A 17038-nucleotide genomic window follows, 5' to 3' on the forward strand; every position below is an offset into this window, starting at 1 on the left:
TTTTTATGGCATTGATATATTGATTTCTATATCATATCTCCACTGGATATGATAGGAAATAAGGAAATTGTGAGAGATGAAGGAATGAGAGATAACAGTGAAATATTTTTATGGATTTAGTATTTTTAGCTTCAAACTGAACTAATATTTAATAGGATTTAATTCTTTAGATAGAAGAGTTGGTGAGTAGGAGAGAGGATGGTTGGAGAGAATAGTGAATTAAGAGAGAAAACAAACCAAAAAAAAAAAAGTAAGATGAAAGGAATATAAGATAAAACTCTAAGGATAGATACGGATGTGGCGGGTGGCGGGGGGGGATGTAGAAAATGAAGACAGTGTCAAACAGAATGATAATTAGACAAGAAAAAGCAGGAACAACCAGAGACTGACAGTTATTCAGAGAGCAAGAGACAGACACAAAGAAAGAGAGATTGGGAGATGAAGACAAAGAAAGATAAATAAATTATGATAATGCTTCTGATTAGAAGACAAAGAATTCCCCAACTTCCTTGTAATCCTTCTTTAAGTGGACGAGAGATCATGTTCCTAAGATTAGAAGGTATTTGATATTTACTGAACAGACAGTTTGCTTAATTCATTAATAGAATGAGAAACTTATACAGAAGCAATATCACTGTTTGTTCAAATCATTTGCTAACATGGAATATAATATAAAGGATCAACAACTTGGAAATCAATCTATATTTACATACCAGGAGATAAGGGATTGGCAGGGAGGAACTCCTTTTTCATGTTTTTATTGGGTTGTTCTGAGAGAAGGGGCTGCGCTTAAGGCTTTCATAGGGTCTCCAAGAAAGGTAATATTATCCTTTAACAGTTGAAAGTTGTCAGTTACAGGAAAAACATATGCAAGCAGGAATTTCCAGGGAGCAAGGAGGAAGTTCCTCTGAAGAGGAAGGGCAGTGTAATAGTGCAGGATTTGATGAGTGGATGTGATAGACACGTGGAAATCAGCAATATCTGAGGAGCAGAGGTCACTGTAATCAGTAATAACTTATCATGATAGTGTTGTACCTGAGTCTGTTCTTTCTATAGATTTAATCTATTTAAATTTCTAAACATCACTGTAGTTGTTCAGCCCTGGTCATTTCTGACTGAGTAGACCTATGATCAAAGACATTCCAGCTAAGGCCATCCTGTCTTTTTCCTATGTACAGAAAACAAAGGCCCACATTATCTAATGTGTCCTTTTCTAAGATGATGGAGCATGGTTTAAGAGAGACCTGGCAGCTATTCCTAGCAGATGAAGCAACCATTGTAGAAGTTCCCACTTTGGTTTGTATATATGAGTTGTTGGTGTTTGTGTTTCCTCAATAAATCTATTTATGTATGGGTTTCTGTTGTGTATGGATTTCTCAATACAATGTTAAGTTTATGAATTTCTGCAGTATAAGGAGCAATTTGTGGTGTTCTGTATTCTAAATATTTCTTTACATTTTCATGCAAAGAATGAAGATCTTTTAACAGCGTTACATCGTTGTGGTGTGTTTTAATACTGTTTTCTCTGAAAGTAGGTGACCAAACCAATTATAGATGTTTAGATATACTTGATTCTAACAAAATGAAAATCAATTAACAATTGGGAATTTCCATCCATTCTGGAAAAAGAAACAAAAGATCTTATTGCAGTTTCAGATCAAAAACTAACAACAAATCAAACACACACACACACACACACACACACACACACACACACACACACACAAATGTAAAGAAATAGGTCCTGCATTACATATAAGACCAACACAATGAAATTGGATATTTTCATAGATAAAACACAACAGCAGGTTAACATCAAAGGTAACTTTGGCAACTGAAAAGTCCAGCTAAGATAAAATATCACCATCATCACAACCATCACCACAATCACCACATCATCATCACCACCAACAACATCACCATGATCTTAATCACCACGTCTGTTAATCTATGCTAGCATAAGTCGGATGGATTTTCTGAGGCAGGGTTTTCGAGCTGGATAATGTTCCTGTATCCCAACCCTCTCAGACACCTTTTATAATACACAGAGACATGATATACTTATTCTAAAATCATGATATAAACAGGATGTATGAATATCTGCAAATATGTGAGACTAATAGAAAATAATACCATTAATATTAAAGGATTTGTACATAGTTTGAGAGAGTGTTAATTGCTACTTGTATCTCAAATTGCCCCCTACTGATAGAAGCAGGCAGTTAATTATAAACTCATTTTGCATTTTAATCAAAGACTAACACATCGATACATAGATAACAAAAATTTATAAAAAGGATTCCCTTCTAGGAATCATTAATGTAGTAAAAAGATGTGGTATGAAGCTTTGGGCTCCCTAGCATATACTTCTATAAGTAGGTTAATTAGGAAGCTTGCTAAAAATAACTGCAAAACCTCTCTCAAATCACAGAGCATCATTTTAAAGAAGGAAAACTACATTAGATAATGTAGTCCAAAACGAAAAAGGAAAAAATAAGGTAATCATGGTTAGAACAGACTTGAACATAGATCTATTCACTCAGGGTTGACCTAGATCCTAAAGAACTTAATGAGAGTACCCCCTTGATATTCTATAATCCATAACAGGTTTTATGGATGGCACACAGACACACAATTACAGGCAGGAAGCAGGGTTGGAGGAGTTCTTGTTTGAGAATTACTTTATAAAACTTAATAAGATGAAAGACAAAGTTGGTGTAGGAGTAAGGTCTCAATGAAACCAAATACTGCAAAGCCCACAACTATTCCATCAGTTGTGGGTTGAAGGAAAGAAGTACATAAGTTTATGAACAAAATTATGAAAGTGTATATATATATATATATATATATATATATATATATATATATATATATATATACATAAATAATATATATAAATAAGGATAAGATCGTTATTTAAATATCGATCTTATCAGGTGGCCAGCATGGGAATAAAAACCTTCAAAGGTAATAATTATTATTAAAATTATAATTTAGGGTATCTAAGAGATACCACCACGCTTGAAATAACAGCCAAAACTTGACTCTAAAACCACATTAAATGTTCATACAGCACCAGGAGAGAAGACAAAAAGACAAAATAAGCTAGTAAAAACTAGTGCTGTATGAACATTTAATGTGGTTTTAGAGTCAAGTTTTGGCTGCTATTTCAAGCATTGTGGTATCCCTTAGATACCCTAAATTATAATTTTATATTTGTATATCCCTCTCTCTCTCTTTCGGAGAGGCACTGAGCAGCTATACGCACACATACACACATGGCAGTAACTTCCACCTACCGAATTCAATCACAAAGCTTCGGTCAGCTCGGGGCTATAGTGGAAGACACCTACCCAAAGTGCCACGCAGTGGGACTGAACCCGAAACCATGTAGCTAAGAAGCAAGCTCCCTAACCACACAGCCATGCCCACACCTAAATCGGAATTGAAATTGAACCAATCCTATGACTGGCACCCGGCAGATGCCAGGACCCCTGGACTGGAGATACATAAAAAGCACTATCCGAATCGTGGCCGATGCCAGCGCCGCCTCAACTGGCTTCCGTGTCGGTGGCACGTAAAAAGCACCATCCAAATCGTGGCCGAAGCCAGTGCTGCCTTGACTGGCTTCCGTGCTGGTGGCACGTAAAATGCACCAATCCGACCGTGGCTGATGCCAACCTCGCCTGGCACCAGTGCAGGTGGCACGTAAAAAGCACCCACTACACTCACGGAGTGGTTGGCGCTAGGAAGGGCATCCAGCTGTAGAAACGTTGCCAGATAAGACTGGAGCCTGGTGCAGCCCTTCTGGCTTCCCAGATCCCCGGTCGAACCGTCCAACCCATGCTAGCATGGAGAACGGACGTTAAACGATGATGATGATGATGATATATATATATATAATAAAAAAGTGGGACACATGTGACTTAGCTCACCATGAAGTAAGCCACACAACTAAAAACACTCAAAACAATTTTTCATTAGGCCATTCTGAAAGTCCGGTGGGTCACAGCTTTCTGGTAGCTGACCTACACAATACCTTAACAATTTATGGGATGATTATGGATTTGATATATTTTACTAGGGGTCAGCTTAATCAAGGCTGACAGGGGACTAAATAACAACTGCAACATAAAAATGCTCATTAAGAATTGAAGCTCTTGTACAAATGTCACTGGTCTCAATAAAGTTAAAACAATTAATTAATAAAGAAATTGAATTGATATCTTGATTACAATTAACTACTTACCTTGGAATTTCACATAGCTCTCAGTTTCCAACCCATCAGGTGGTTTGAGATCTGAAATGCAAAGATAGTTTTTGTAATAGAATCCAAAAAGGTAAATGGCAACATTGGCAATTCCATGTAACAAAAAAGCTTACGTTTCTCAAGCCATATGAAAAAAGAAGACAGGTACAGGTAAATTTAGTACACATTCCCTTCTTATTGTCTTATTATAACCAAGAAAAAAGCAACAAGAATGGATTAGTAGTTTAGTACAATTGTTTCATACCAAGAACAATTTTATTTAAAGCTGCAAGTATTGCAGCAAATACAAATGTCCAGTATTCATCAGCTAAATCACATATATGTTTTCCAGACATCCTAGAGAGTGTGTCTATCCTCATGAAGTATTAGGAGTGAGTTCTATGAAATTTAAAGTCAAATTATAAGCAGACTCAAATTGCTTTCTAATGATGCACAGTTTTATAAAAAGTTTCTAAAAAGATTAACTTCCCAGAGAAGTTGTGAAATGAACTGCTGTGTGATCAACAGCTTTCCTCATGTCTCCGGAAATTATATCTGCATTTTTATGGATGGATTCACCTTCTCATTGGAATTCACTTGAATCTTAATTGTTTTGCTGAAAGATATATATATATATAATATGTATAATATATATAATATATATATATATATATATATATATGTTATATATATATATGATATGTATATATAATATATACATATATATATATACATATATATATATACATATATATATATACATACATATTATATACATATATATATATGATATATATATATATGTATATATATATATATGTATATATATATATATATGTATATATATATATATATACATAGTATATATATGTATATATATATACATATATATACATATATATATATGTATATATATAATGTGTGTATATATACATATATATATATATATGTATATATATATTACATATATATATATACATATATATAACATATATATTATATATATAATATACATATATATATTATACATATATATACATACATATATTTACATATATATATATACATATATATATACATATCATATATATACATATATATACATATATATAGATATATATATATTATATTATATATATATATGTATATATATATATGTATATATATATGTATATATATATATATATGTATATATGTATATATATGTATATATATATATGGAAAGAAGAGGAGAAAATATAGAATTTGTTTTGGGGTTTGTTATTAATAATTGAATAATAATTAGGGGAAAATAAACAAAAGACAGAAAGGCTGAATAATCCATAATTTATGAGGGTGTTTTTTTACAATGTCATTGTTTATCCTATTTTATCCGAACCCTTTCTCATCGATTTTCTTTTTCCTTAACCTTTCTCATATGGTTCTAAATATTTAAGCAATTTCATACATTGTTCGGAAATGAATTTTATATAAAGATTTCCTTCACTAATTTCAACTATTCATTCTTACTATTCAGTCATCCAGACGATGGCATTTCAAATAGTATAAGATTTAGTTGCCTTAAGGTCCAAATTTTGCATATATATTTAAATGAATGAAAATAATCCATAACTCCAAAACATGTCATTGGATATCAGTAAAAAATTTATTTTCCTTGTAGCATAACTAGCAAAGCAGGCTAATGGGGTTCATTGCTTCCTAAGCAAATGTCTATAGCTGGAATTAATAGATACATAGGAGCGGCTGTGTGGTAAGTAGCTTGCTTACGGTCTACATGGTTCCAGGTTCAGTCCCACTGCATGGTACCTTGGGCAAGTGTCTTCTACTATAGCCATGGGCCAACCAAAGCCTTGTGAGTGGATTTGGTAGACAGAAACTGAAAGAAGCCCATTGTATATATGTCTATATATATACCAAAAAAAACCCCAAAAAAACCACGTAATTTTATGGGTAATACCATAAAAAATTCTGGCGCATCTAAATTAAGTACCATATTCATTTGAATCTAAATTGTTTTGTTGAACTTATATATATATATATATATATATATATAATGTATTTATGTATGTATGTATGTATGTAGTATGTATGTATGTGTGTGTATATGTTTGTGTGTTTGTGTTTGTCCCCCAACATCGCTTGACAACCAATGCTGGTGTATTTACGTCCCCCGTAACTTAGTGGTTTGGCAAAAGAGACCGATAAAGTACTAGGCTTACAAAGAATAAATCCTGGGGTTGATGTGCTCAACTAAAGGCAGTGCTCCAGCATGACCACAGTCAAATAACTGAAACAAGTAAAAGAATAAAAGAGATACGAAAATAAAGGAAATAGTGACAACCATATGTGAAACCTACATTGCAAGCTCAGTGATAGGAGACTTACATGCACCGGGTTCAAGGCCATGGATTTGATCTCTGAGTTGAACAGAGGTTTTTTGTCTTTCAGCAAAGCAATTTCATTTCAGCGCTCCAGTCTAGTGTTGGTGCAGTCCACTGTCCCCCTCTCAATTGCCTTTTCTTGGATGTTGCAGTTGTGAAGGCCAGGCTAGTGAGGTGTCTGTATGTAACAACACAGGCACCTAAAACAAGTAGCAAAAGTCTGCTACACAATACCAGATCATATTCACTTGTGAGTCATGACTATGATTGATATAATCATCATTGTCATTCAATGTTTGTTTTCTATACTGACAAGAGTTGGGTGGTTTGACTGGACCTGGTGAATCAGAAGACTGCAATAAGTTCTACTGTCTGTTTTAGCATGAGTTCTACAGCTGGATGCCCTTCCTTATGCCAATCACTTTACAGAGTGAATTGGGTGTTTTATTTTATGTGGCAACAGCAGCAATGAGGTCACCAAATAATTCACAAGAGTGGGGAGTAGTATTGCGGAAGGTGGCTTTGTGCCAGATGTGAGATTAGAGTATGAGAAGAGGGACAGAAACAGATGTCTTGCAGTAAAGGAAATACGTGGCTACCTTAGTAGGAGAGGAAGAGAGAGGAGAGAGGGAGGAGCGAAGGAGAGAGTGAAGTGGTGAAGCTGTGAGATGGGGTACACTCAAGTTACAGGGAGTATAAAAGTGGGACCAAGGATTGGATAGAGTGAGTGTGTGGGTAAGTTTGCCAGACTTGGAAAGGAGGGTGGGACATGGATGAGAGGGAATGTAGCGAGTGGGCAGAAATGGAAGGAGGATTGTTGAGGGGAAGAGATGCAACTGGGAAGATTGGGAGCTAGAGAGGAGAAGGTACAGAAGATGGTGAGCATAAAGGGGGTGAAGAGGGAGATGTTGGGAAGATGGGATGCAGGGGAGAGGTTTATCAGAGACAAATTGTGTGGAGGGTGGGGGCATGAACATAACGGACATGCCTTTCTGGCCTCGATTTTACTTAGCTCGACAGCATCTTCAGATTAATTTTCCCCACTTCATCCCATATCTTCCCGAGTTTTCCTCTTGCACAGGTCCCCACCACATTTAGAGATTAGCACCACTTTATACAGCTGTCTACGTCCATATGCCTCACATAACCATACCAGCACAGTCTTCTCTCTTGCACACAACACATGATGCCTCTTATGCCCAATTTTTCTCTCAAACACATTTACACATACATACACACACACACACACACACACAACTTTTATTAACCAGATGATGCCTAACAATTGCACAATTATTCCAATGCATGTTTGTAATTCTCCAAAAGCCTCACAAGACTGAATATCTGGAACAGCAGAACATGAGATTTTGCAATGCTCATTTTATGACACAGAATACTCTTAGCCATAAAATAAAGATAGGGCTAATTATTTCAATGTTTTCAGTATAAGAAACATGCACAGTTGACTTTAATAGGGTAATTTACAAAAACACTAAGAACCAGCTAACATTATTCTCTGGCAAAATAAGCAAGGGAGAAAAAATGGAAGTGTTTTAGCATTGTTAGGATTTGTTAGCCAGTGACTTGCCGCCACTTCTAAAACTAACTAAAAAGAAACATTTATAATTACTTGGTGGTGCTGTGAAATGAGAGATTAATTGGATAATGTAATTATCAAGTGACATTGGCGATATATTTAATTAAAGAAAGGCACTAACTACATATGTAATTTAATAGTGGGTTTGATTATTTACAATGTTTTTAACATTGGATTAAATGTAGTAATTAGGAGAAATATTAGAGGTTATAATGCTGACTTTCTTTAATGCTGTAACTGAAGGTTTTTCTGGCTCCTGCTTCGAGTCTATGTGATTATTACTTAAACAAAATCTAAAAAGAAAAATAATCACTGCAATCTAAGTAGAGAAACCATGACTAACTCTGACCTGCTTGGCTGCAAAAATGTTGTGCATGTGAATATAAGCACATAGCTGCTAGAATAAGAATAGGCTGGGCAAAGTTCAGAGAGCTCCTACCTCTGCTGGTAACAAAGGGCCTCTCATTCAGAGTGAAAGGTAGACTATATGATGCCTGTGTGCGAACAGTCATACTACACGACAGTGAAACATGAGCTGTGACTGCTGAGGACATGTGTAAGCTTGAGAGAAATGAAGCTAGTATGTTCCGCTGGATGTGTAGTGTCAGTGTGCATGTACGACAGAGTGTAAGCACCCTGAGAGGAAAGTTGGACATTAGAAGCATCAGATGTGGTGTGCAAGAGAGATGACTGGGCTGGTAAGGTCATGTGATGCATATGGATGAGGACATCTGTGTGAAGAAGTGTCACACCCTAGCAGTGGAGGGAACCTGTGGAAGAGGTAGACTCAGGAAGACCTGGGATGAGGTGGTGAAGCACAACCTTCAAACATTGGGCCTCACAGAGGCAATGACAAGCAACCAAGACCTTTGGAGATATGCCATGCTTGAGAAGACCCAGCAAGCCAAGTGAGATCATAGTTGTGGCGGATTCCAGTGTGCCCATATTGCCCCTTCAATCATTGGGCAATATGGTGTGCTTGAGAAGACCTGTTGAACCAAGTGAAATCATAGTCATGGCATGTAAAAAACATCATTCAAGTGTGGCTGTTGCCAGTGCTGCCTAACTGGCACCCATGCTAGTGGTACATAAAAAGCAACATTTGAGTGTGGCCGATACCAGTGCCATCTGACTAGATTCTGTGTCGGTGGCACATAAAAAGTACCATTCAAGTGTTGGGCCCCATGGAGGCAATGTGGCCGATGCCAGTGTCATATAACTGGCACCTGTTCCTGTGGCACATAATAGCACCATACATTAATTCCAGATGTGGTTGGCATTAGATAGGGCAGCCAGCTATAGATAGAAACCATGCCAAATCGATTGGAGTCTGGTGCAGCCACTCGGCTTACCAGCCCTGGTCGGTCAAAGAAAACACCCATGCCAGCCTGTGAAAACCTACATGTAAATAAGTGCTAATGATGGTGATGTGACGTGTATGTGTATGTCTATATATATTATATATAATATTATATAATATGGCATATATTTGCTGTGTTAGCAGTGTGTAGTAGTATGTATTTACAATAGATAATAATTTGTGCTTGGTTCATTATTCGTTATGTACTTTTAACTTGCCATGGTGGTATAGTATAAATGAACTAATTTTAAAACGTACTCTGTTCTATTTACAGCATCCATATATATATATATATATATATATATATACATATATATATATATATATATATATATATATACTTGGAAAAGGATGTGTGGCATTCGATCATATAATAATAATATAAATAATATATAGATATATGCATATATACATACATATATGTACATACCTACATCTATTGTGTTCAACATTTTTTGATGTCCTGTACCTTTATATATGCATGTATATATACATATAGATGTATGTATATACATATATGTATGTATATATACATATAGATGTAGGTATATACATATATGTAAGTATATACATATATGTATGTATATATACATATAGATGTAGGTATATACATATATGTAAGTATATACATATATGTAAGTATGTATATATATATATATATATATATATATATATATATATATATACACACACACTCATGCATGCATCTACATAAGTATTTAGATGATTTATATATAAAAAAAAGTCGTTTTATGCTAAGAAATAATGAAGTTATGTTTAATAACAATGGCTCTTCCACCAAAGGACACAACCCATGAGTATTTAGGTTTCATTTCTATGAATATAGAACTTTATAACACAAATATTGTCACCCGACTCCTCGAGTGACAGAAAAATATTGTATGACCAGATTATTATTTTACAACGCAAAAGAACAAAGTATCTGGTTACAGTTATCTATTTATATACAAATATACACATATATGTATATGTATATAGCAATTAAGGAATTTTAAATTGTTTATGTTTACAACCAAAAATTTTGTTTTTCCATTTCAGTAGATTTATTTCATTGGTAACTCAGATTTTTTGTTGCATGACAATGAACTACAAAAATGTTTGGTAGCCTGAACAAACCAAATGGCGAATGCTTTACCCTAATGAATGGCAAAGGAGAGATATCAAGAGACCCACACCAACTTGTAGGGTTCGTTCCTATGGATGGCAATACCTAACCTGATCAAACTAAGTAGGGAGGTGGTTTAGTGGCCCAACTTTCTGCAACTTTATGTTCCAAAAGGAAATCTGTCAAAGAGTAGCCAGCAGTTTTGTTAGTTTGCAGTCCTGTGCTTGTCAGGTCCAATGTTGATTTTACAAGGTCACCACTGGAGAAAGTATAGCTGCAGGCTGCCTCCCAGAGGAGAGCCTTGTCACTTTGGAACAAGAATATTGTGTTGCTGTTGGGTTTTTTTGTTATGCCATCAGTCTAACCCTGCAGGCTCCCGTTGTGATGGAGAAGTAACTGTGTCCAAATCACATCTGACAGTATTGAGGGGCAGCATTCCGAAGGAAGACACATTTGATTATAAATAATAATAATAATAAACATTGTGTACAGTGCTCAGGTGCACTACAACTCATCTAAAGTGCATATATAATCAGGTGTAGTTTCGACGGATTTCAGAAAGCATGAGGGTCTTAAAGGATGCAGTGTCATGGCAGTCAACAACTGACGCAGGCAGTTTATTCCATGCTTCAGCAACTCTGAGCATGAAAAAATGTTTCCGAAAGTCATGGGAGCTGTGTTGTTTTCTGACTTTGTAGGCATGTCCACGTGTGTTAGACACATGGAGATAGATCAAAAAGGTGTTCAGTGTTGTTATTGGTGAGGTGGTTGACAACTTTGTGGGCGTTTACCAAGTCCGTCACCAGACGCCGGAGCTTCAGTGAATCCATGCCCAGGGAAACAAGGCGCTCAGAATATGGTAGGTGTCTGATGGAGGGTATGCGTTTGGTTGCACGTCTCTGAACAGATTCCAGGAGGTCAATGTTCTGAGCAAGATAGGGGTTCCATACTGATGATGCGAATTCCAAGTGTGATCGTACCATAGCTGTATACAGTTTTAAATAGATGGCTGGAGAGCGGCTAACAAAAGTGTTGCTGAGTGATGCCAAGACACCCTCGGCCTTCTTGACAATTTTAGAGATATGCTTTGTCCAACGCAAATCACTTTGGTTGTCCAACGCAATCACTGCTGACAGTGATGCCTAGGTCACGCTAGCAGAGGATTTTCTTGCTATCAGTGTTGTGGAGGGAGTATGTGGCGCAGGGTTTTTTCTCCCAAAATGCATGGTGGTACACTTGTCCACAGCCAGTTTCAGTTGCCAGTCTGTGATCCATTGCTGCATTGTGTCCAGGTCTGATTGCAGGAAAGAGCTGTAGACACACAGGATCTGTCCTCTTGATTTCAAGGTACAGCTTGATGTCGTCTGCATATTTTAATACTGTGGCATTCTTTTAAATTTGCATTTACGTCAATTAATGTATGCACCAACAAGAGGGGACCAAGGACAGATCCCTGTGGTACACCCCGATGACATCTCATATGGTGTAGAATGCTGTCCTAGAACTGTGACTACCTCCTTTCGGTTGAGAATATCTTTAATATTTTGAAAATTCTATATTTGAACACGTTAATTACTTCAAAAAGAATAAATAAGTATAACAGCTATTAAAAATAGGGACAGACTATGTAAGTGAAGGTACATGCCCCAGTGCTAAGAGTGTTGCACTCACCATCATAGAATTGTGGTTTCAATTCCTGACCCAGGTAATACATTGTGTTTTGGACCCAAACATTTCATGTCTCCAACCCACTCGGCCATAAATAATTTCCAACAACGGCTGGAAAGTTAACACTACCATAGACCGGTATCCCATTCAGAGGTTAGGGGTTGTAATCTCAGTCCCTTAAACACCATGGCAGCTGATTTAAGCTCCAGCCTTACGAGTCTTAAGGTTCCTGGCAGATCTAACCCTACATATTATGATAGGCCTCAATTATTACAATACTTAAATTAAGTTATAAAAGTAAAAAGCAAAAAGGTAAAGAATTTGTTAAAATAGGTACAGGTATGGCTGTGTGGTAAGAAGCTTGCTTACCAACCACATGGTTCCAGATGGCTTCTACTATAGCCTTGGGCTGATCAAAATCTTGTGAGTGGATTTGGCAGAGGGAAACTGAAAGAAGCCCATCATATATATATGTATATATTTATGTGTGTGTGTCTGTATTTGTCTCTCCACCATCACTTGACAGCCAATGCTGATGTGTTTATGTCCCCATAACTTAGCAGTTTGGCAAAAGAGACCGATAGAATAAGTACTAGGCTTACAAAGAATAAATCTGTGGTTGCTTTCTCCGACTAAAACCTTTAAGGTGGTGCTCCAGTATGGCTGCAGTCAAATGACTGAAACAAGTAAGAGAAATGAAAAGAATACTTTGGGTTTATTTCAATTAATTTTTAAAATCTTGAGGAATTTACCAAAATAACTGTCATTATTAAGCTGGTGATCGGAGCATAACATGACATGGAATTTTGATGGAAGGGATTCATTTAAAATCACTTGAAAACAGGACGTTTGTATCGTAGAACCAAGGGTGGTGGTCTTGCGTGTGTTGGTAACAAAAGGGTTAATTCTGCCTTCCTAACAAGATATAATCGGCTTCATCCTGTGTGTCTGTCCTTGTTTGTCCACTCTGTGTTTAGCCCCTTGTGGGTAGGAAAGAAATAGGTATTTCGTCTGCTGCTACATTCTGAGTTCAAATTCCGCCGAGGTCAACTTTGCCTTTCATCCTTTCAGGGTCGATTAAATAAGTACCAGTTACGCACTGAGGTCGATATAATCAACTTAATCCATGTGTCTGTCTTGAACTCTTGTAGGTTAGTAGTTGTAAAGAAAATATTGGCAGAAAGGAGTTAACTCTTTAACATTTAAACTGACCATATCCAGCCCAAAATTTTCTACATGTTTTTTGTTCAAACTGGCCAGATCTGACCTTTCACATCTACCTAACAATGTCATTGTAAGAACAAGAAAATTGCAGCAAAGCTGGATGATAGTGATGTCAGACGTGGCACACAGACCATCATATAACTTGTTTGACATTACATTTTTATTCTTCTCTTCTGTTTTATTTTGGCATGCTCATTTTTATTTTTCACTTTCATTTTACGAATTGTGTGTGCATGTGCACATTATGTGTTCATACTTCTCTTTCCAGTTCCTACTCAAAACCATTTACAGATCACAACCGTCTCACGAACCTGTGGTCGTGAGGAGTGCTTTGTGCTCTGATGGTTGTGAAATAAGCTGGCACTTCATAGAAATCTCAAAGCTACAAGATAACACATGATTAATTCAAAACAATACAAATAAATAAGCATTACCTTTGACAGAGTAATCTGAACACTAAAGAGTATATTTACAGAGAAAAAAAATTCATCAAAAAAAACAGTTCAACATCTAAAAAAAGATTACTTGTATCTTTGTTCAATTGAACCAAACCAATATATTACTGATACTTATTTTAGTGAATAAAAAGGAAAATGTCAATCATGGAGAGATTAAAAACAAATGTATGACACTAAACTGGATACTGTATTAGACCCACTACCCTAGCATTTGTGCTATATTATCCATGTCATAGAGCCAATAATTTCAGGGTTGAGGTAAATTCTTGGTGGATCAACTCTACAGTCCAATTTCAATTCCTGGGTTGATATTTTCTTCACTTATATAATACTCTTTAAAATGACTTGAATGTCACAATTTTCACACAATTTCATTCCCTTTACATTTAAGGTTCTATTCCAAACCTCATAATAGATTTTTATTGTTATATAAATTATAGATCCATTATCACATTGCAAATATTCTAGTAGCTTACAACAGATATGATGAAGCCAATTCATTCAACCTGAAGAAAAGAATATAGGTATTACAAGCTTGTTAAATCTTGCACCATAAAGTTTAGTGGTTAACCTCATCTTCATCATCATCATCATCGTTTAATGTCTGCTTTCCATGCTAGCATGGGTTGGACAATTTTGACTGAGGGCTGGCGAACCAGATGGCTGCAGCAGGCTCCAATCTTGATTTGGCAGAGTTTCTACTATTGGATGCCCTTCCTAACACCAACCTTCTCTGAATATATTCTCTGATAGTCTTCAAGAGAGCCTTTTTCTATAAATACACATACCATTCAACTGGATTAAACCCTTTTACTGCAGAAATCAGATATAGCCAATCAAAATTTCATTACCTTTAACTGCAGAAAGCAGTTTTATTCACCAGTCTATCTTTTGTTGAGGAATGTCATCTTTGAAACTATTTTGTACTGAGATATATCAAGTTTATTGATGCAATTTGACTTACAGAAAATACCAATTCTATTTTTTGATAAATATTCAACATTATTATAACCATGAAATTAATTTCACAGTTAAAAGGTTAAACAAAAAAATCTTCATTTGTAACATCAGTTTTGGAATATTCTTTTCTTCCATCTTGTAAAGGTTGTAATCATTTGGTTCCCAGGTGAGATCTGATCAAGTACAACAATAATTAAAAGTGTTTCTTTCAATGTATCTAGGATTATATCCTTTTTTGTTAATATAATATGGTGTTTTTTTTGCAGGAGATTTGGCTGCTATTTCTAACAGATCATTTGAACATAGTCAAATTATCAAATATTCTTATGCAGGAACAATATCAATTGAAAAGATAAAAATTAGGTTAATGGATCCATTATACATAAAATAGTCCCTTCTTTGTGGATGAGTTATTGTTAAACATGTGACAGCACACGGATTTAGTGATGGGGATAAAAGGGTTTTTTTAGGAAGGGTGGTTTTAGGAAGCGTATGATGACATCATAAACAGTGAAACTACTTGTAGTCAATTGTTGGGCAGGTTAAGGATGGAAGGAACTTTAATGTCTGAGGAATGTGGAAAAGTTTGTCAGCAGCAGTAATAGGTGTGCGTGAGTGTGTGTGTGTGTGTGCTTAATTCATGTAGAAGTTATCCTTTGTTCAATTATGTTGTTCATCACCTTGCTAATCATCCAAGAAGACACTATCATACACAACCTGATCTCATTACCAGCTCATAATTTATGAGTAAATATCATGGAGGAAGGGCTTATGTACTATTAAGATGTAGGTCTAGTCTTTCAGTGAGATCCTTGTAAAGTAGTCTTTTTTTCTCTTCGTAAGTTTATGTGAGTGTTTATATGAATGTACATAGAGGTTGTGCGTGTGTCTGTGTACATATACATACACACATATATACTTACATACACGTGTGCATGTGTATGCACACCCTAAAACACACAAATACACAGGAATATGCAAATGACTGAATTCAAGAAACAACATCCGACATCTTAACAGTGTTTCCTAATTTGGACATTTATAATATTATTGCAAGCAAGTATTTTACAACTCCTGCACACCTGCACACTCACATGCACAGCACACACACATCACACACACACACACACGCATCACTTGCTCATTCATATAAGCTGTCAAACACAAAAATCAAGATACATAGAAAATCTATCCGAAGAAATGGAAAAAAGCATTTACTTCAATTGCCTTCCTATCAATGCCAATTTACCAATGGCAAATTATCAAATTCCTAACCTCATTCATCTTCTTCATTCTGGTTCTCTTGTCTTTCTTACTTTTTTTTCCCCCCATTTCTCATCCATTTCTTTCTCAATAGCATTCTCATTTCCTTTCATCTATTTTTAAATTGTCTTTTTTTTATCATCTTTCAGTCTCACCTACAGAGCTTTTCCCCACGAACAGTATTACACGAGGATATCCTATCACACCTATTGCATTATCCAGCATTCTTTTCACACCCACTCTCATAATTATTCTCTCCCTTCTACCACCATTTAATAATAATAATTATTATCATTATTATCATATCATTATAATCAAAATGGCAAGCTGACAGAATCATTAGCATACTGGGAAAAATGCTTAGTGGCATTTCGTCTGTTTTTATGTTCTAAGTTCAAATTTTGCCAAGGTCGACTTTACATTTCATCCTTTTGGGGTTGATAAATTAAATACCAGTTGAGTACTGGGGTCGATGTAATCGACTAGACTCCTCCCCCAAATTTCAGGCCTTGTACCTATAGTAGAAAGGATTATTATTATCATTATTATTATTATTATTATTAAGGCGGCGAGCTGGTAGAATTATTAGCATACTGGACAAAATGCTTAGTAGTATTTCGCCCATCCCTTCATTCTGAGTTCAAATTCCACCAAGGTCGACTTTGCTTTTCATCCTTTCGGGGTCGATGAAATAAGTACCAGTAAAACACCGGGGTTAATGTAATCGAATAGTCCCACCCCCAAAATTTCAG

General features: G+C 35.8%; 1 protein-coding gene across 2 annotated transcripts in view; it reads right to left on the reverse strand.

Annotated features, from left to right (window-relative positions):
- LOC115211592 (FYVE, RhoGEF and PH domain-containing protein 2) overlaps positions 1 to 17038 on the reverse strand; it is a 531041-nt gene that overhangs the window by 432980 nt on the left and 81023 nt on the right. The window contains exon 2 of one of the 2 annotated variants that reach the window (XM_029780160.2): positions 4250 to 4300. The exons of the other annotated variant lie outside the window; for it this stretch is intronic. Coding sequence (XP_029636020.1) covers positions 4250 to 4300 — 51 coding nt within the window. The remainder of the gene's footprint in view (positions 1 to 4249; positions 4301 to 17038) is intronic. 2 annotated transcript variants of the gene reach the window in all.

The sequence above is a fragment of the Octopus sinensis genome, linkage group LG5 (assembly GCF_006345805.1).
Source record: "Octopus sinensis linkage group LG5, ASM634580v1, whole genome shotgun sequence".
Classification (NCBI taxonomy): domain Eukaryota; kingdom Metazoa; phylum Mollusca; class Cephalopoda; order Octopoda; family Octopodidae; genus Octopus; species Octopus sinensis.